This window comes from Drosophila yakuba, chromosome 3L, assembly GCF_016746365.2.
Source record: "Drosophila yakuba strain Tai18E2 chromosome 3L, Prin_Dyak_Tai18E2_2.1, whole genome shotgun sequence".
NCBI lineage: Eukaryota > Metazoa > Arthropoda > Insecta > Diptera > Drosophilidae > Drosophila > Drosophila yakuba.
Window position 1 is genome coordinate 3208721 of NC_052529.2, and position 17957 is coordinate 3226677.

At 43.8% G+C, this 17957-nt stretch overlaps 3 protein-coding genes across 11 annotated transcripts in view; 1 reads left to right on the plus strand and 2 right to left on the minus strand.

Annotated features, from left to right (window-relative positions):
- Positions 1–13610, minus strand: part of LOC6532659 (FH1/FH2 domain-containing protein 3) — a 40295-nt gene extending 26685 nt beyond the window's left edge. For 2 of the 9 annotated variants that reach the window (XR_005561337.2, XM_015194028.3), the window contains exons 1-4: positions 12792–13432; positions 7908–7958; positions 4406–7848; positions 3893–3968 (exon numbers count right to left, since the gene is read on the minus strand). Coding sequence is in view for 4 of the 9 variants with exons in the window: in XM_015194028.3 (XP_015049514.1) it covers positions 3893–3968; positions 4406–7848; positions 7908–7958; positions 12792–12812 (3591 nt within the window). In the remaining 5 variants the exon portion in view is untranslated. Of the gene's footprint in view, positions 1–398; positions 551–3892; positions 3969–4405; positions 7849–7907; positions 7959–12791 lie in introns of those variants that run through there. The other 7 variants (XM_015194030.3, XM_015194031.3, XR_001454072.3 and 4 more) reach the window with 5 other exon arrangements.
- LOC6532662 (CCR4-NOT transcription complex subunit 2) lies at positions 10156–11407 on the minus strand. Its single transcript, XM_002093370.4, has one exon. The coding sequence runs from the start codon at positions 11130–11132 to the stop codon at positions 10332–10334; it is 801 nt and encodes a 266-aa protein (XP_002093406.1). The 5' UTR covers positions 11133–11407; the 3' UTR covers positions 10156–10331.
- Positions 13611–17394: 3784 nt separating the features above from the next.
- On the plus strand, positions 17395–17957 carry LOC6532663. The gene is made up of 2 exons (XM_002093371.3): positions 17395–17515; positions 17573–17957. Exon 2 carries the CDS (start codon positions 17592–17594, stop codon positions 17874–17876), a length of 285 nt encoding a protein of 94 aa, XP_002093407.1. The 5' UTR covers positions 17395–17515; positions 17573–17591; the 3' UTR covers positions 17877–17957.

Genomic DNA, 17957 nt, shown 5'->3' on the forward strand with positions numbered 1-17957 from the left:
AGGTGTGAGTTGGTGTTGTCCTTATCGAATAGGTGAGATGGAGTTAGGGACAGAGGGAGATGAAAACAATACTACATATACAGAGGCGAGACAGCTGTTTCCCAAACTGAAGAACTTTTGACACTGAACCAACGACGTGAAGTGGCGCCCACAGTGGTACCTCAATTAAGACGAATCTCTCGGATTATGCTGTCCATTGACACTGACACAGTGACATGCCAAAAATCGATAGTCTCTAAGGCAAATTGCAATCATATGTGGGCTAGTTGGCTGGTTTGGGTATTCATTATTATTATTAACGATGTTTCCGCCTCTTCCACAATTCGTTTCGCACAATTATCGCCAGTTTTGCTTTCGTTGGCTTAATCACTTGGGATTTGCTTAGCATTTCCAATTACCAATTGTTGTTAGCAACTAAGGCAGTTTAAATTTATTATAAACGTTGCCCTCAACAACAACAAATGCACACACACAGGGCAACGCGACGCGCGCAGCTGAGCGATGTTTGGTTTTTTGATTCCACGGTGCTTGTTTTACCCGCGACAAAATCGAAGCGACCGAACTTGAGCGCGTTCGCAAGGCAACTGAAAAGCCTGACAAAAAACGCGAGCGCCAAAGCGGCGAAGGAGGAAGAAGAAGAATAAGACAGTGTAGCAAGAAGAAGGCAGCGCCAAAAGCGCAAGAAGAAGAGAGTGGGGACCACGTAAGACGGAAAGAGAGAGCCACCGCACTACGTAAGGCTAAATGCTCAGGTACAAAAACACCGGTGCACAGTGGGACACGCGGTTTACTTTAGACACGAATATTGAAGGGTCTTATTAAGTTGTAATGGCGCATAAGTTACCTAGAAGCAATCAAGATTTTGGCCAACGTGGCGGATAAGTGATATTATTTTTCCTTATAATGCTTACGTGTTTAGCTTTTTGTTTATTACAACTTCTGGTACATTAAACTAACAAGATGCTGATTAACATTCATAAAAATAACAAATACCTTATACACATATTTTATTTAATTTATGTAAATCACTAAAGAGATAAGTTCTCATCCACTGTGTGATTTGTTTTCAATATATCGTAAAGTCCCTTACGCAGTCGTAAGATCTTAAGACGTAAGACACTTGGGGCAGGTTGCGAGCGTGGTGAGTTTTTCATGCCGATGGTAAGTTGCACGCTTGTATAAGTGTGGTCAGGTATACACCTATAAGTGTCTGCAACATTGTTGGTGCTTGGTGTTTGTCTCTCTAATTGAGCATGCACTACAAAAAATGTTGATTTGTTTCTTATTTATATGAAGCTTATAAATAAGTGTTCCAAAACTATTGAAAAGTATATTAATAATATTTATAAATAATAATACTTTGATTTTTTCTCAATTACTAGAGATTTGAATTCAGTATTTTGGCTGAGTGTGCATTGCAAGTTGCAAGTGCTCCCATGCGAGGGCCTAAAAATAGCTCGACGGGCAGCGCGTGTGCCACAATTTGGCCTTATCGTTGATGGAGCGTTAGCCTATCATTAGCCGGACTTTATGCAGCTCGCCCGCTGCTCGATGGGCGCTGACTTTTCGCGGTGGGTGTGTGGCAGCAAGGTTGCGATTATAGGCAATGAATTTTGGGTGCAGGCAGCAGATTTACAAGTGCCATTGGGTGGGAATGAAATGGGGGAGTTGGCCGACTAATGGGCGCACATTCGATACGCTACTTAATTGCAAATCGATAGTGCCGAATACCAATGGTTATAGCAGGCTATTAAAGTAGTGTATTTATGTAGTTAATGCTTTATGGAATTTTTCGCGAATTAACCTTTTAAAAGATGAGATAATAATTGCTTTGCTCTAGTGATTACCTGTAACAAGATCGTTAAAAAAAACCTCATTTAACAAGAATAGGTATGGGAATTCCAGAAGTGCCCAAAAATAAAACTCTACCCCATTTTACACTTCACACTGAGGTGTTTTCCCAAATAAAATCCAAAACCCCAACGCTTAAACAATCGCTTCCATTATCAAACACCGATTCAAGCTTAAAAGTGAGTAACTCTCATAAAACAGTAAAAATCAGTACAAGAACTGATAGTGTAGTTGTCCCGCCCAGGAAAAGAAGCACAACAATCGCCTTGAGAAAAAACCAAGACAGCATCCGGAGATTGGGGATGGGCGCACTCCGTATGTAAACCTGAGTCATCCGCAGATTGTCGCAATGTATTTCATGTGTTCATTAGTTTTTTTTTTCGCAGCTGCGATAAATGAAACTAAATGAGTTGTATAATGTAATTTGGTGATTTTTGTGTGTGCTTTTGTTTTGGTTTTTTTCACGCATCAATGCCATTTGCTATTTTTGGCTAGCAGACTCATTGTGGGTTCAAAAGGTGAGAACACAGATCTTTTCTAGGGTATCTCCGTTAGTATATTTTATGGCGAGTTGAATGGACTTTCGATTTTTAATGCACGGCGACGTTTTTTATGGCCACATTTGGCAGCACAAAGTCAACAATTGCTTTCTGGTTTTCTGTACACACGGGGCGAAATGAATAAACAAATATTTGCAATCGAAATTTGCCCCTCGCTTGACTATATTATACATATATTTTTACAGTTATCGCCCAGGCAGCGTCTTCCTGCCCCTCTCGATTTGGCTTTATGTTCATGTTAATTGCATTATGACCCATTTTGCCGAGAGTTGTTGTTCTCGTTTCCCGGCCCTTGTTGGTGTTAATGTGCGTTGTTGTTTGTTGCTTGTTGGCCATCAAACTGGAGCGCGACTCTGGATCTGCATCTGAATCCGACACTCAAATCCCGCGAAGGAAGCCCCCAAACCGCCGACTGAATGTAATTAAGATAAAATTTGTGTGCTCATGTTTTAACTGCCTTTGCTGTTCCGCATTTTGTTCTGGCATTGCTGCGCTTTGTTGAATTTGCATTTACACTCGGTTTTTTTTTGACTACTACAGGGGTATATGAGAGGTCTATGGGTACCAATTCTAATTTAAACAGTAAAGCCAAAATAGCTGGATTAAATATAATTTACTTCCTTTATAAATTGGGTTTTAAATAAATAGACAAAATAAATATTTTAATTTATTGGGAAAAGATTAACTGCTCTTAAAAAAGCTGAGTTGCAGAATGATTGCCACATCAAATTGATTTTTTTAAACAATGGGTATCAAGAAGTCCACTACCTAAGGATGAGGTTCTCATTGTTTGTGATATTTCTCATTTTCAGAATACCGCGGCTGAGTCACAGAACCCGACTGCTTGGCTGGCGCAGCCACTTGAGGGCTGTCACTCAAGACCGAATCTGGCCGGCGATGCCGGAGGTGATAACTGCACCACTGCACCACAGCACCACCGCCTTCAATTGGGTGCGGGTGTGGGTGCGCAACTCGAGTCGAGCCGCCCTACCTTGCCCTTTGTCATTCCAGGTATTAAAATCGAACGCCCAGCTGCAGGTAAGCGATACGGAGCGGTGAGTGTCAAAAGTTCTGCGATAAGTGAAAGGCAAAGGGGCTTTATCTATATTTCTGCCGATAACTGAGGTGGCTGGCTATAAAGAAAATAAAGGTGTAGATTGCAGAGAAAGTTTGGTGGGCAACTAAAAAATCAATCAATAAAGGCAAATAACTATTACCTAATATAGGAAGTGGATGAGATAAGTTTTCCCATTTACTATAATTTATTTGAAGTACGTGCTGCCCATCAAAGCAATACGCTCTATCGGGTATATACCTATCCAACAAAGGGTATCTGTATAAATAAACCAAAAGTGTGGGCGGCAGTCGATGTATCGCAACAAGACGGGCAGGCTGCCAAAACGCTTGCAATCTGATTCGAAATTGGGGAACTTCGAGGGGCTGGTGGTTCAGTGGGTGAGTGGGGGTGGCTGGACACTTACCCTGCGCGGCGGCTGGTGTTGTTGTTGTTTGGGTGGCTCGTAAAAGTTGCTGCCGTTCTCCAACCACTCGACGTCGCTGCAAGATCAAAAGACAGCGATTAGCAACCACATGTTGAGCAAATTCACCACACAACAAACGAAAAGCTTTCTCTGAAAGCTCAATCGTCGGCATTATTTTCCCAAGCATGCATACATATGTATTTGATGAGTTTGTTGTGTTAAAATATCTCACCTGTTGAGAGTAGCACCTATTTGGTAACATTGTTTATTGCCAAAAATAAAAAATGTTAATTGGCAATTTATTTTTAGTTACGCTACTTATTAAAGACAACTTTCCGGCCCACTTTAAGGTGGTTCTATATTTTCATAGAATATTTAATTTTTAAAAATTTGTAATTTATTTTTTAAATCTTTAAAATATTATTTGAATTCTTTATTTAAAAATAGCTTGATATATCAATAGATTAAATCTTTTAATAATATGGAATATATTGAATACAAACACACACTTACCGCTGCATTCTCTGGATGACCGGCAGCTGGGCGGTGCTGTCGTGGATTCGCACCTGGTCAGGTGTCACCTCCTCGAGCAGAAACATGTTCTTGCCGGCCAGAGGAGTCAGCTCGGCCTCCGCAGGATTGGTGTTCCCATAGAAGAGCGGACTGAGGGGGCGACAAGCACCGCCCAGCAGCTCATCGATGTTCTGATGCCGCGAAATGAAGAGCTTTTCGCCGGCTCGTCGTGTTTGGGGTGAAAAGCGCGGTTGCAGGGATGTGCGAGTGGGAGGGAGTGGTGGTGGCTCCTGCAGCTGCGATCTTGGAATGTTGTCGTAGGGCGAGGGACAGCGGATGGGACTGGCACATTGGCCCAGTGGAGGAGGTCGCTCGGAATAGGCGTTGAAATCGAAGGAGTTGCTCAGCTCCTGGGATTCGAAGGTGGGTGGTGCCAGCCTCAGATCCACTTCATCCCTAGACTCCTGCTGATTAATCACCACCATTACTGGCTGCTCCTCATCATTGCTGCTGGCCTGAGCAGGGAGATGGGTGGTTTCCGTATCCTCCTGTAACCACCAGGCCCGCTCCCCGGACTCCCAGTGCTTGATGATGCGCGGTGGCGGAGTGGGTGGCTTCACCGGTGGTGGTTCGTTCTCTTTTTCCAATTGCGGTGGCTCCTCGGCTTCCTCCTGCCACCAGGCTCTTTCGCCCGACTCAACGCGCTGCACATTGAACATCTTTCTGGCTGGTCCGGATAGCCACCAAGGATTGGAGCCACCATTCTTCGGATTGCTTCCATTCTTGGAACCACTACTTTTGCTGCTTCTCTGGCTGCCATTCGATGGCAATCTTAGTGTCACCTCCACATGGGGCTCAGTGTTGTTGTTGTTATTCAGATCACCATTTTCTGTGGGAGAATCCTGAGCTTCGTCCTCGTCCTGCAGCCACCAGGCATCCTTTTCCGGCGTTATCCTACTCCTGGGCATCAGCTTCACCTGACTGCTAGAGTCCTGATCGTCATGACTCCACCAGGTGCCTTTGCTCGGCTCTTGCAGATCATCATCCAGAGTATTGAGGGTCTCCTCTGCCAGTGTGTCATCATCATCGCCATTTTCATCCTGGCGGAGCCACCAGGCCTGCTCCTCTCCAGAGTCAATGTGTCTCAGCCTGTAAGAGGGCATCTCTCCTCTATTATTTTGATCCAAAGCAGAAGCCGTGTTTATCTGCAAGCTAGTATCCTGCCACCAGCTGGGATCGTCCTGCTCGGAGGTGGTCAAACTGGCAGTGGTCGTAAGACTCGTCTCCTGGGTGGTGCTGGTGGTGCTGCTGGGTAATCTTGTGCCCGTTTCCGTTGTGGTTTCCCGCGGGCAACGTGTGCTCGAACTTGGGGAATTCGTTGGGGTTAAGGGTTTCGCTTCGCTCGACGGCGTCGTTCGCGGTTCGTTCGTTCGCAAATCTGTGGTCAGACTGATCCCAGAGATTTTCGAGATCTTTGAGGTGCCCGATATGGCCGAGATCACTGGCAACGAATGGGCCTCCGGTTCGCCCGAACTCTCAGAGCTTTCGAGGAAGATCGGTTCGTTATTTGCGTCTTGCTGACGGCTGGCGAAAAAATTCGACACCGCCGATAGCTTCTTCAGTCTTGTCTGTGTCGCTGGCACCACCTCAGCCACGGCTGGCGGTGATTCAGTGGTGCTATTTGCCTTGTGGGCGTTGGCGACCTTGCCAGCACCGCCCTCTTTGTTGGTGCTCTTCTTTTTGGCCTGCTTTTTTACGCTCTTGACCTGCTGCTCACTGTCCGATGCGGAGGCGGTGGCCGAGGATGAGTTGCCAGTGGTGGTTTCGCTGCAGGATTTGTGACTCTTTACCCGCGGACTGCCTGGCACCTTGCCATTGCTCAGCTTGCTCGATTTCTTCGAGGAACTGCCCGATGCTAGACTTCCCTCGGACCCGGCACTTGGTGACCTTTCAAGGCTACTGCCATTGGGTAGATCCTCGGACTCTCCGCCACTGCTAGGAGTTCGAGACTTTCGCGGACGATCCGTGGGTCCCACATTTAGCGAGGATTTGCGGAAGTCCTTGTTGGGCCATTTAACCGCCGAACTGCCCGAACTGGAGCTGCAAGTCTTGGTGGGTGAGTCCGCCTTGCTGGGAGGGGCAGGTGGTTTGTTTACTAGATTCTCCACTGATGATTGTCGCGAGTTCAAGCGTACTGCCTTCGGTGGTGAAAGTTTGGACTTGGCGGACTTCGAAGAGCTCAGAGAGCCATTTGTTTTGGGTGTGGATACAGCTTCTATTGACTTGGATGAGCTTATGCACCCATTACTTCTGGGTGGCGATAGAGCTTCAGATGATTTCCCTGAGCTCACAGTGCCATTGGTTCTCGGAGGGGATAGCGCTTCTGAGGACTTGGCTGAGCTCACAGAGCCATTGGTCCTAGCTGGGGAAACAGTCTCTGGGATGGGCTGAATCTGCTTTCCCTCACCCGCCGCACTGGACTTTGCCGATCCTGAACTGCTCAAGGGACTGGCACTGTACCGCAGACTGCTGATCCTATCTCTGTGTGGACTATAAGTAGAGCTTATGCTGCTGCCGCCACTGTATCGAAGATATCGGGTAGAGTCATCCAATCTGTCCGACTGAATCTCCTGGTCAGTTGTCTCACGCCTTTTGGTGGATCTTTGGATGGTCTTCTCTATTGTTTTGGCTGGATCAATGCGACGAGTGCGTTGTACGGTGGTGCTGCCCGGCAGAGTGGGTGAAGTGGCTCTAGTCACTACGGATATGGTGATGAAAGTTTCATTTGATTCTTCAACATTTTCTGGTTGTTCTTCCTGCTGCTTTGCAGGAGTCTTATCCATGCCATTAGATGCCTCACTAGGTTTCTCCTCTACCTCCAGCTCCTTTTCCTTCTCCTTCTCCCGCTCCCTTTCCCTGCTGGCCTTGGCCCTGCTGGCAGTTCTGGCATGGAAATCACTGGTAGTCAAGTAAGATAGGGCACTTCCATTTCCCGAGATCCGAGAACCTGCTCCATAGCGACTGCTGTACGCATTCCTGGTGGCCGAGGAGGATGAACTGGACGTGGTGGGTGTGTTACCTCCACGGTATGTGCTTCCCAATTTACTTCTGGCACTGTCAATAACTGGACTCGGATCCCGCGACTTTGTGCGACTAGTGTGCTCCAAGGCCACTGGACTGGGATCTCGAGACCGTCCATATTTGCCGAGGGAACTGGTAGTATTACCCGTATACCTCTTAACCGGGCTACTCCGCTCACTTGGAGCTGCCTCTTTGGGCTCTGTCTTTGCATAACGACTCACATAGCCGCTGACTGGAGTTGTGGTGGCTGATGGTGGTGGGTCTCTTTTGAGGCGGTACGTTCCTCCAGAGAACGATGGTCTGTAGGAGCTCGGGGTGGCCAGTGAAGTGTAGCGCGATGTGGAGTCTCCGGAGGTGCCATACTGTGGTTCAAAGTATAATGTTAGAGTAGTATTTTAAGGAATAGTGAAATTATACGCACCGAAGAGCTGCCAGGCTTGTAGGAACTGCCCAAGCTCGTTTTCCAGGGTGTCTAAAAATAAAAAAATTAAATAAATAACTTTACTTGAATAAGGAAATAGAGGGAAAATGACAAAATTAGCCAATTCAAGCACATTCGTTAGATACAAAAAGTGGATGATACTGCAAATCTAAATTTATTTAAAACAAAATAAAATCAAATGCATGATTTGGCATAAAACTCGATCACCCAGTGAATCTAACAATCTGCCAGTGAGTGATTTCTTTATAGCTCATTGTGATCTCTGAGGTTTCTGGCTAGATGTGCATGCACTCATTCATTCAAAAGAAATTGAGACTGATAGTCAATCACATGGCTTTGATTGATTGGCGCTCTAAGAGTCCGTATGCAATTGACTCCAGATAAATAAGACGAATACAGAGTGCTGCCCCACATTGCACCCGCTTTTCCGACTGCAGCCCCTGCTTTTCTCTGCATATCCTGGGGAAAATTTTCTCAATGAGCTGTGCACTCGACAATTATTCGCACGCATTTCATCATCGTCAGTGGCACCGCAGAGGCACATCAGCAGCAACCTCAGCACATCACCAACATTGAATGCCAAAGAATCCCATAGCCCGCCCATGCAACCATAGCACCCATTTTCCCCCAATGGACTATTTTGTGGTGAGGGAACTGGTGCCTCTTTGAACTCGCCCAGTGCATTTTTCATCCGTTTCGGTTTGGGATTGCTGCCGAGTCTATTTCATTTTCAATTAAATGGCGCTGTTGCACGCGCTTTTCAATTAATTTGGACGTGTAAACAGATTCATTTCGATTATTTCAACATCTGCCTTCTAATCTCGGCCGCAGCGCATTAGACGATTGCCCTCGTCCATCGAGACACGTTGAGTTCTCCTCCCTCGGCTATAATGAAAATTGCGGGGGCCCCCAACCACTTTGCCCTTTCTTAATTGGGGATTGCCGGGTGGTTCGTGGGGGGCTTTGGATACTATATATTTGAGGATCACCCATTTAACATTGCAAAATTCGTGTTGCCAGTTTTCAGACTTTTGGCAACTCAAACGGTTTAGGCTACTTATTGCAAATTATCTTTAATGACGAGTTAAAGTGCTGTTCAACCAAAAAACAATCCCACTTATCTTAGCCCTACACTAATGAACTCGCATGACTGTAGTGGAATTCGCCCATGAAAATAAAATTCTTTTCAGGAATTTCTCTATTTAAATCACTTAAAGCATTGCCCTTCCCAAGTGGCGCCCATCCCGGTGAATGACAACTATACGGGAATAAAAAATAATATTATTACATTTCGCAGCGCCCGCCCAATGTGAAGAATTGGCGAGCGAGCGAGAGGGAGTGAGGAAGAAAGCAAGACAGACAGTCGCGGCTAATTGTTTTCGCTCAGTGAAATGGAATGCCAAACACACAAATAGCCAACAATGTGCAAAACAAGCAAACGGAGACACTCAGCCGGAGGAGAAAAAGTCTGGAGGATCGCCATGGTGTGGATGTAGATGTACTAGATGTGGATGGGTCTATGGATCTTCTGTGGAATGACTTCGCCATGTGTACTTTGTTCACCGCCGATTCCAGCAGAGTGCTGCACTTCTGACAGCATTATTATGCGGTCTCAATTAGGAGATTGGAGTATGGATCACGGGTTGCGCAGATCAGGAGCAGGATGCGCTATAATGCGCCTGTCTGTCAGTGGCCACAGCCCATTAAACGCGACCAGGAAAGCCATCCACTCACAGAGTATTTAGACTGTGACCCCAAATGATTTGAAGTGGCGACTGAATATTCGCGTGCCAGACAAATGATTTATTTTTAAATGCTTTTTCTAGTTTGCTCTGTCGAAAGTGTCGAAAATGCGTTTCAGGAAACTTAAATATGTGGAGATCGGCGCTGAAAAGGATAAGGAAATATTCAAACCCAGAAAGTCGTTCAAGAAAAATTTAAAAAAAAATCTTGCAATTAAATTTAAGATTCTAAAGAGAAGAAAAAAAAAATATTGGACTATTTTTGAAAATGGTAAATTTCTAAAAATGTTCAGTAACCTATTCATGAGTTTTATAGAATGAATAAAAATTTTACTTTTATTCGATATTTTTCGAATACGTATTTCTTTTTTCAATTTCAGATTTATAATAATTATATGTACTCATCTGTTAGATACATTGAGATTAAATCTAACCTTTTTTCTGATCAACTAAATCGCACTTTCTTCCCTAATAAATAATACCCATTTTCACTCCTAAGCCAATTCTATATTTAAAGCCAAACAAGTTCTTTTATAGAAGGGCTACCAATTCACGAAGATCAACAATTTTACCAAGTATTCAAAGACCTAACCAACTGCCAAATCGCTATTCTATCTGGGGCTAGTCTTTCATTTTATCCTTGGCGCCGATTCCAAATGTGTTATCTATCCTGATTAACATCGTGATCCGTTTCCGGATCTTCAGTCTGATCAGTTGCTGGCGGTGGATCCGTATCCGTATCTGGATCGGATTTCTTTATCTCCTCCGGTTCGAGGCTGAGCACAAGTCCCAGATTTTGCGACTCTGGCACGTATGGATCCCAACAGGGTGCCTTTGGTGGTTCATTGATTATCGAATCGCGCATGGCACGCATCCCCATCTCGAGGGCGCAGTCCATGGAGCTCCTGTCCGGTGGTTCGCGGGTCAGTGGCCCATTGAAATGCACATAAATGTCTCCCTGGGCAGCCAAATCCAGTCCGTAGGTGGTCAGGTCCTCGCCAAAGACCAGCTGCGTGGCGCCCGGATCCGTGTGCGTAGTCCTCATGGCGGCCAGCAGTCCGATGATCCCAAAACGATCGGCCAGCATTGTGGCTGGAATATTGGTGAATTTCCCATCGCCTGTGCTATGGATACCCGGCGCATTTGTGGTCGTGGAGGAGGTGGAGGCCACCTCTGGTCCCTGCAGCACCAATCCGTAAGAGGGCTGACCGAAAACATCAGCAAACGTGGGCACCGACGGCTGGCGATCGTAGAGTTCCGGGAAGAGTTTGTAATCCGATTCGAGTTCAGATTCTACGCTCGACGTGCTGACGATTTCCGGCGGCTCTTCGCTGGGCGGATCCGGTAAGGGCGGTGGACGTTGGGGCTCTACCTTTTGTGCAGTGGGTGCGGTGTCCTGGTTCTTCTTTCTCAGCGCTATCGAGGGATTCACCTTGCAACGTGGACGTCGACGCCGTGGCATTTTTGTCTTTTTATCAAAAAATGTCCTTTTCTCGTGTGTGTGTGTGTGTGTCTGCGGGTGTGGTGGGTGGTTTGGGGGGCAGTCGGTGAGTGGGAAGGGGAATGGGTGAGTGTGCGTGGATAATCTCGGACTCAGAAAGCTTGATTCAAAAATCCTGTTCTCGAAGCCTATTTGAGAAGCGCCTAGCACCGCCTTCCTTTGTGCTACACTACAAAAAATTTTGATACGTTTTGATGAGTAATTCAAATGGAGCCTGATTGTGAATGTTTCGTGTGAGTAGTAAAGTGGCTTTGAATTGAAAAAATACATTATAATTATATATATTTAATTTTTAACTTTACAACTTTTGCACCATTTCAGCTTCTTTTTTTCTCCATCACCGTTCCCTCACTTTCTCCGTTCAAAAACAAATTGCATGAGTATTCACACTTTGTTAATTAATTAGGTGGTGCGTGCTTTCACCGGAGAACTTTCAACTTTATGCTTGTCATAAATATTTACAACTTCCTCCTGGCCATAAAAATCCTACACAAAGTACCAACTCCAATGAGGAAAAAAGACCGCGTCAACGTGAACGAAACAGAAATCATTTTGCTTTACTCCCAACATTTTTAGAAACATTCTAAATATAATTGGAGAAATGACTCGGGAGAAGATGAAGTGGAAGAAGTGCTTAGGATGGGGTGGAAACTTGTTGTTTGCCGGCCATAAATTGATCAGTTTATTAGATTCTGAGACCCGAAAAATATTTAATTGATTTATGCTCAATGAGTCAAAAGTCAGGCTAAAGTCATAAACTCGCTGCCTGGGAAGCAAAGGATATAATGAGTTGAACATAAAGAGGATTAGTAGAGAGCGATCAAAGTTGGGGAATTAGAGCCGAAATTAAGTGGTTGTATCAAGATTATAGCATAGATATTATATATAGTCTAAGAAATAATGCACTTTTTTTATAAATTATACGTCATAAGATAACTTGTTATCTAACCAAAATAAGGGGTTTAAATAAATATGTTGCAATGGTCAATTAATAAACCAAAATATTTACTTGGAAAGTGTCACTCATTGGTCACTAGCAATATAGAATCTGCCATAAAATCTGTCCAATAACTCAGAATGAATTCCTTTGACAACTGTGCATATACGCAAGCACCAACATAAATCAAGTTAAATAGGTTTTAAATTCGGCACTTAACCTGCTTTGCCAAAATTAAAAGCCATTTACTCATGCGTTGGTTTGCTATTCAAACACTAAACAATTCCTTCATTCAGTAGCCACACCTCGGCCATAATTTGAGCTATTTGTGTGGATAGGAAACTAGAACAATCAACTAGACACAAATCCCAACCAAGAACCAGACAATGAGCAAATTTGTATCCAAATTGTTTATCAATGGATCTGGAGGCAACCACATCGAGAGCAAACTTTCAGATACATTTTATCTGCCATCTAAAACATTTACGTATGTATCTGCGAAATACTCGTGTGTGAGGTAAGGCAACAAATTAGAAATAAACAAAATCCGTGGATGCGAAGAATTGCAAAAAGGCACAGAGCGAAGATACACAGATCGAGATACACACTATATAGTACGAGTACGAGTAGGTATTATGCAGATACAGATACGGATAGTTGGCGCTGCATTAACTAGTACTTACATAACTGCGGTAGGACGACATTACGTTGCTTTTGGCAAGCGATCCTCGATCGCAGCTCTGATCAGAATTCGGTCACAATATCACCCTGTTTATCACCCTTTCAAAAAATGGTGTATAATTTATTTTGGTATGGCCTGGGTTATGGTAATCCAATCTGGCAAACACTCGCGCGAGAGGTCGAAGCGGAGGAACTCGAACCGCTGATGACAATTACGAAAACGTATCTGCCGGATGCCGACTCTCAATTGCAATGGATGCAAAATAAATTAGATGCACTTACTGAAATCGCGCGCGTGCGACAAATTTCTACGACACTCTCTCTCTGCATTCCCCTATTTTATTCCATTTTACTTTATTGTATTTACTTTGTATACTCTTTGGTAAACTATTATTTCCCTTGCTTTTATTCGCGCTCGGCGTTATTCCGAGATCGGGATCGGCCGTGTGCCACTTTACATAATCCACCGGCACGCACCGGCCAGGTTTGGGATATAGTGTGTACTGGCGGTGCCTATAGGGCACACGAGCAGATATAGAATATAGCAGCCCGATCTATTTGGGAATGCAGCCGGCGAATGCGACAGAATCGGACGCGAGGCTCGCGCTTTATTTATGCGTTGATATTTTTCTTATTTTTTTCCTATTTTTCCCATTTTCCAACGCCTGCGTTTTCCGTTTCACGACGACTGACGCATATCACTTTTGCTTTTATTTCAATTTACTTTGGGAGCAGCACAACTTAAGCTGTTATTTATAAATTTAGCAACATTCACACACTCGCTGAAAGACTTTGTCGCATGCAAACGCGATTTTTGTTTTGTCAGTTCTCAATTTTTTTCTTGTGTTGGCCCACAGCGAAATCGTTCCGAATCCGGCCGAGAGGAAAATCGTGTGCGACTCGGCGCGTTGTCAAAGGAAAACTGTCTGGCCGCTGTGAAAATATTTTTGTGCCGAGATTTTCCCTCGCACCGAATTGCGTGAAAAGCTGAGTGGAGGAAAATCTCCGCCGCTCTCGCTTTGAGTGTGCGTGTATTTTCGGCAAGCGAGAGATTCGATCGGAGAAGAAGCTCTCGGAGATTCTGCCGGCTCTCCTCAGTCGGCGATCGCATTTGTAAATTGCAATCGAGAAACAAATAAGAGTTCTTGGCATACCCTAAAGAAGGGTAGCATTATTAGTTCCAACATAGCTTTAACTGCACTCCAAGAGTTTCGACAGATGCCTTGAACGGACAATTCGTTTCAGTTCTCCCTTGAACGGACAAGGAGTTTCCTGTGCTGTGGTAGCAAACAAGAAATGTTTGCAAAAATATTGAAGTACTTGGCTTATACATTATAGTCAGAGCATTTGAAACTGAGTCTTGTAAGAAACTGAAATACATTTTGCAATTTCTGGCAACAAAGAACACCATAATCATAACAAAGAGCATTAAAGGCTTCGTGTCGTCATTGATTCATCGTTTCCCATTTCCGTGTGTATCTGGTCCCCATATATATCTGACAGAAATCGGCCAACCGGCTATATGTGCCAGCTTCTCGATTTCAACTGCCGCAATGTAAGGAAATGCGTAAAAATTCTTGTAATGCTCACAAAATGCAACTCTAAAATATTTTGCATCTATTTGGGCTGCTTAATTCCGTCGTAGCTATTTTGGTCTTTTATAAGTGGAATAATTTAATTAAAATATTTTTGGCATCGGTGACTAATCGATGATAATCGGGGGGCGGGGGGCATGGGGTATCCAGAAAGTGACACAAGAAGTGTATGTATGATGCAAACAATAATTGTCACCTACAGCTACAGATGCGGTCTGTCATGTTCTCATGAATGAAAGACAGCGGAAGGCAGGCCAAAGATCTCGGGGGTCTACAACCTGAGGAGGAGTCTCCTCGAATTATTTTTCCTAGTAGGAAACGGTTTAAAATTATTCTCCACTAAACAAATAGCTTCATATATCTGTAACACATATATCCACATATCCTAATAGCAAAAAATGCCCCGACTTATTTACTTGCGCTCTGCGTCTTGCATTCATTATTCGTTTAATTTGTGTATCAAGCAATGGCCGGGGAAACTATCACAGATATCATGCAGAAGACAACGACACATATCGCATATTTGTTCTGGTTTTAAAAATAAAAATCTTTGTGCCACTTTTGCAGTTGCCACTGCTGCCGGCGGCAGTCACCGGAAACGTGTGGCTAAAAAGATGACGTCTAAATACGAACGAAAACTGGCACTCGTTTATACTTTACTAACAACATTTAAGCTAAATATGCGCAAAATGCCAAATAGCATGCGAGTGAAATAGAATGCTTGCGCCATAAATCAAACAAAGATGCTAAATTACAAGAAATGAAAGGGCGTGGCCCATAGCCCATAGCCATAGCCAACGCGGCAAAGTGGCTCGACACTTTGACGAAAGACACGCAGGGGCGGCGTCATAGTCTTAACCCAATCTGACCGACAGATACAAATAGCTTTCAGCGGTGCATTAAAAAATATAAAAGATCCACAACAGGCGTGCATTTCGCATGCTTTCCACCAATATTTTCCCAGTGCGTGCTGCCGCCGGAGACGCCAACGCAACCCAGAAAAAACGCTGAAAACACTGAAAACTGAAAACGCTGAAAATGTAGAAAACCGAAATCCAAAAACTGAAAACTGAAAAGCTGAATGCAAACAAATCAAGAGGAACGGCGGTGGCGGTGGAAAACTAGAAACGGATTTGGGCAGGCAATAAAAAGAAATACACCGACAGCCATAAAAGTCAGACCCGGCAATCCCCGGGAGCAACGACGAGGTGCACCACGCAGTCGGTCAATCATGCTGGCCCATGCCAACCCCGTTTCCCAGACGCTCATCTGCACGGAAAGAAAATATGTGTAAATAATTGTGCAAATAAGGTCAATGTATCATTTGTATCATTTATGAAAATAATAAAACTTAATTGCTTTTTTTGATTTATTATCGGTTCCTTCAAATGGATTTCCATCGATATACAACTGTTGAAGAATCGTATTCATGCATCCAAGCTTACATTTAGCATATACCAACTGCTTTAAAAATTTTTAAAGACTTTTTTCTCAGTGCTTGCCCGGGGCTCCTTTGCGATGCAATCTCCTCGCCGAGTGCAGCTCCAACTTCATCCGCATCCCAGTGGCCAATCTGTGGGCCTTTCAATCATTTCGTACGATTTTCAAATTTGTAATTTACGAGTGGCCGTTTGGGGGCGTGCCTTTAGCGACATATTATGCAATAAAACGATGCACACGCTAGTTAATAGAACGAATTGAGTGCGATGTTGCCTGGGGTCCCAGAAACGGGGATCTGGAATAGGGATGGCGCCCCAAGCAGAAGCGATTTGTTTGCGTGCTCATCAAATATAATTTTGTGGTTAAAGTGCTTAAAATAAGATAGAATGCGGTATTTAATTTAAGATCTAAATAACCACTATGGAATTAGGTAAACTTCTTATTTTAAACATAACATTACTTTTCTTTTTAAATACTAAACTTGTATACTATTTAAATTTAATCTAATTAGTAATTGTATTTTCTTAAACACATTGCCCTATCGGAATTTCGATTTAAAAGGCGATTGCTCGCCCAGAAAGTCCATAAAAATACATACACCATTTTTTTCGGTATAAACAAAATACGTAACATCAAACATATTTTTAGTTGCCATGTCACAGCTAAATACAATGAGCCCCAATTTGCAGTTAATAGTTTTTTGGTTCATGTTTTTGTTCATCTTTTTTTTTTTATTTACATCTCATTTTCCGCTCGGCTGTAGATGGATGGCTATTGCCACATATTCGTCTCACATTTAGCCCATTTCCAGGCAGCGATCTGCTCCGTTTTGGTGTGCTAATATTTAATTTAAATATTGTATTTTGCCGCCGCCTTTTGCTGTTAAGAACCAACCTCACTGCGTGTTGCAATCTTCAAGCGGATTTGTTTGCTTTTTTCCGACAAATATGTGGTGATGTGTTGTTGTCTGGGCTGCTCTGCGGATTTGATCGCTCTTTCAAGGTTGCATTGCATGGAGCTGTTGTTAGAAGTGTGTGCCTGGGTCTCAAGTATTTCTTTTTGTTTCGTTCACGGCAATATTACGTATACGCAATGCGTATACGCAGGGGCGGACGCAAATGCTGTTGAGGTTTTACTCTTCTACTCTTTTTGGACTTAAGGAAATATTTTTGATGATCCCATCTGTAGATCCGCTCCTGACAACATCGATCTCAAACGGATGCAGCCTGTTGATTTTGGGGTTATTTTTTATGGCAGTACTTAGAGGCAGTTTATTTCGGAAGCGCTGATAGCTATCTGAAGAGGTATGCTCCATCTGAAGTGGATTCTGATTCGATTTGGCAAGCACTGACAATTTTTGGTAAGATTTGCTTGAATTTATTGCAACACATAAATACATTGAAAATTCTGGGTTAACAAAGCATGCTTAAATTATTTACCGCCAAAGACGCAGAGCTTTTTGAAATGCCTTTTCAAAACTATGTAGTTCTAAAAACTTTTGGCCAAGCGTTGCCAGCACAAATAATTATCCGATTTCTATATATAAATCCACCACAGAGAAAGGCGAAAAATGCGACGAAAACAAAACGACAAGGTGAAATGCAAAGTGTTGCCGTAAATGCGAAATAAATCGAACGCTCTGCGATAAATATTATCTTGTAAAATCAGGAAATTACGGAACGTTTACTGAGGTAAAAGCCATTAATAAGTGTTCCATAAGTGATGAAAAATTAAGTTGACTTCTACAGATTGCCGAGAAGTAGAATAATGGTTCTGCTACTGGTGCACCTGCGGCGCCTCATTTTGCTGCTAACCGTCGTTTACCTGAGCGGATCGGTATTCCGCCGCCTGCTCACCGAGCGGCACCACGCCCACATCCTGCAGGGCAATGGTTACATGGGATTCGGACGTCTTCGTGGTGGCGGTGGATCCAAGGAGCCATATCACTTCCAGTGGTGGGCCTACATCTACACCTGTTACGCATACGCCGTGTTGGTCAACTACGTCAACATGCGCCGGCTGACCAACCTCATCGAGTTCTTCTTGAACTAATGTTTTTCGCTTAGAAGTTAGAATAATTTGAGCACATGCGATTTGGCGAATATATAGATAAGAGTTTATTTAAAAGTTAAA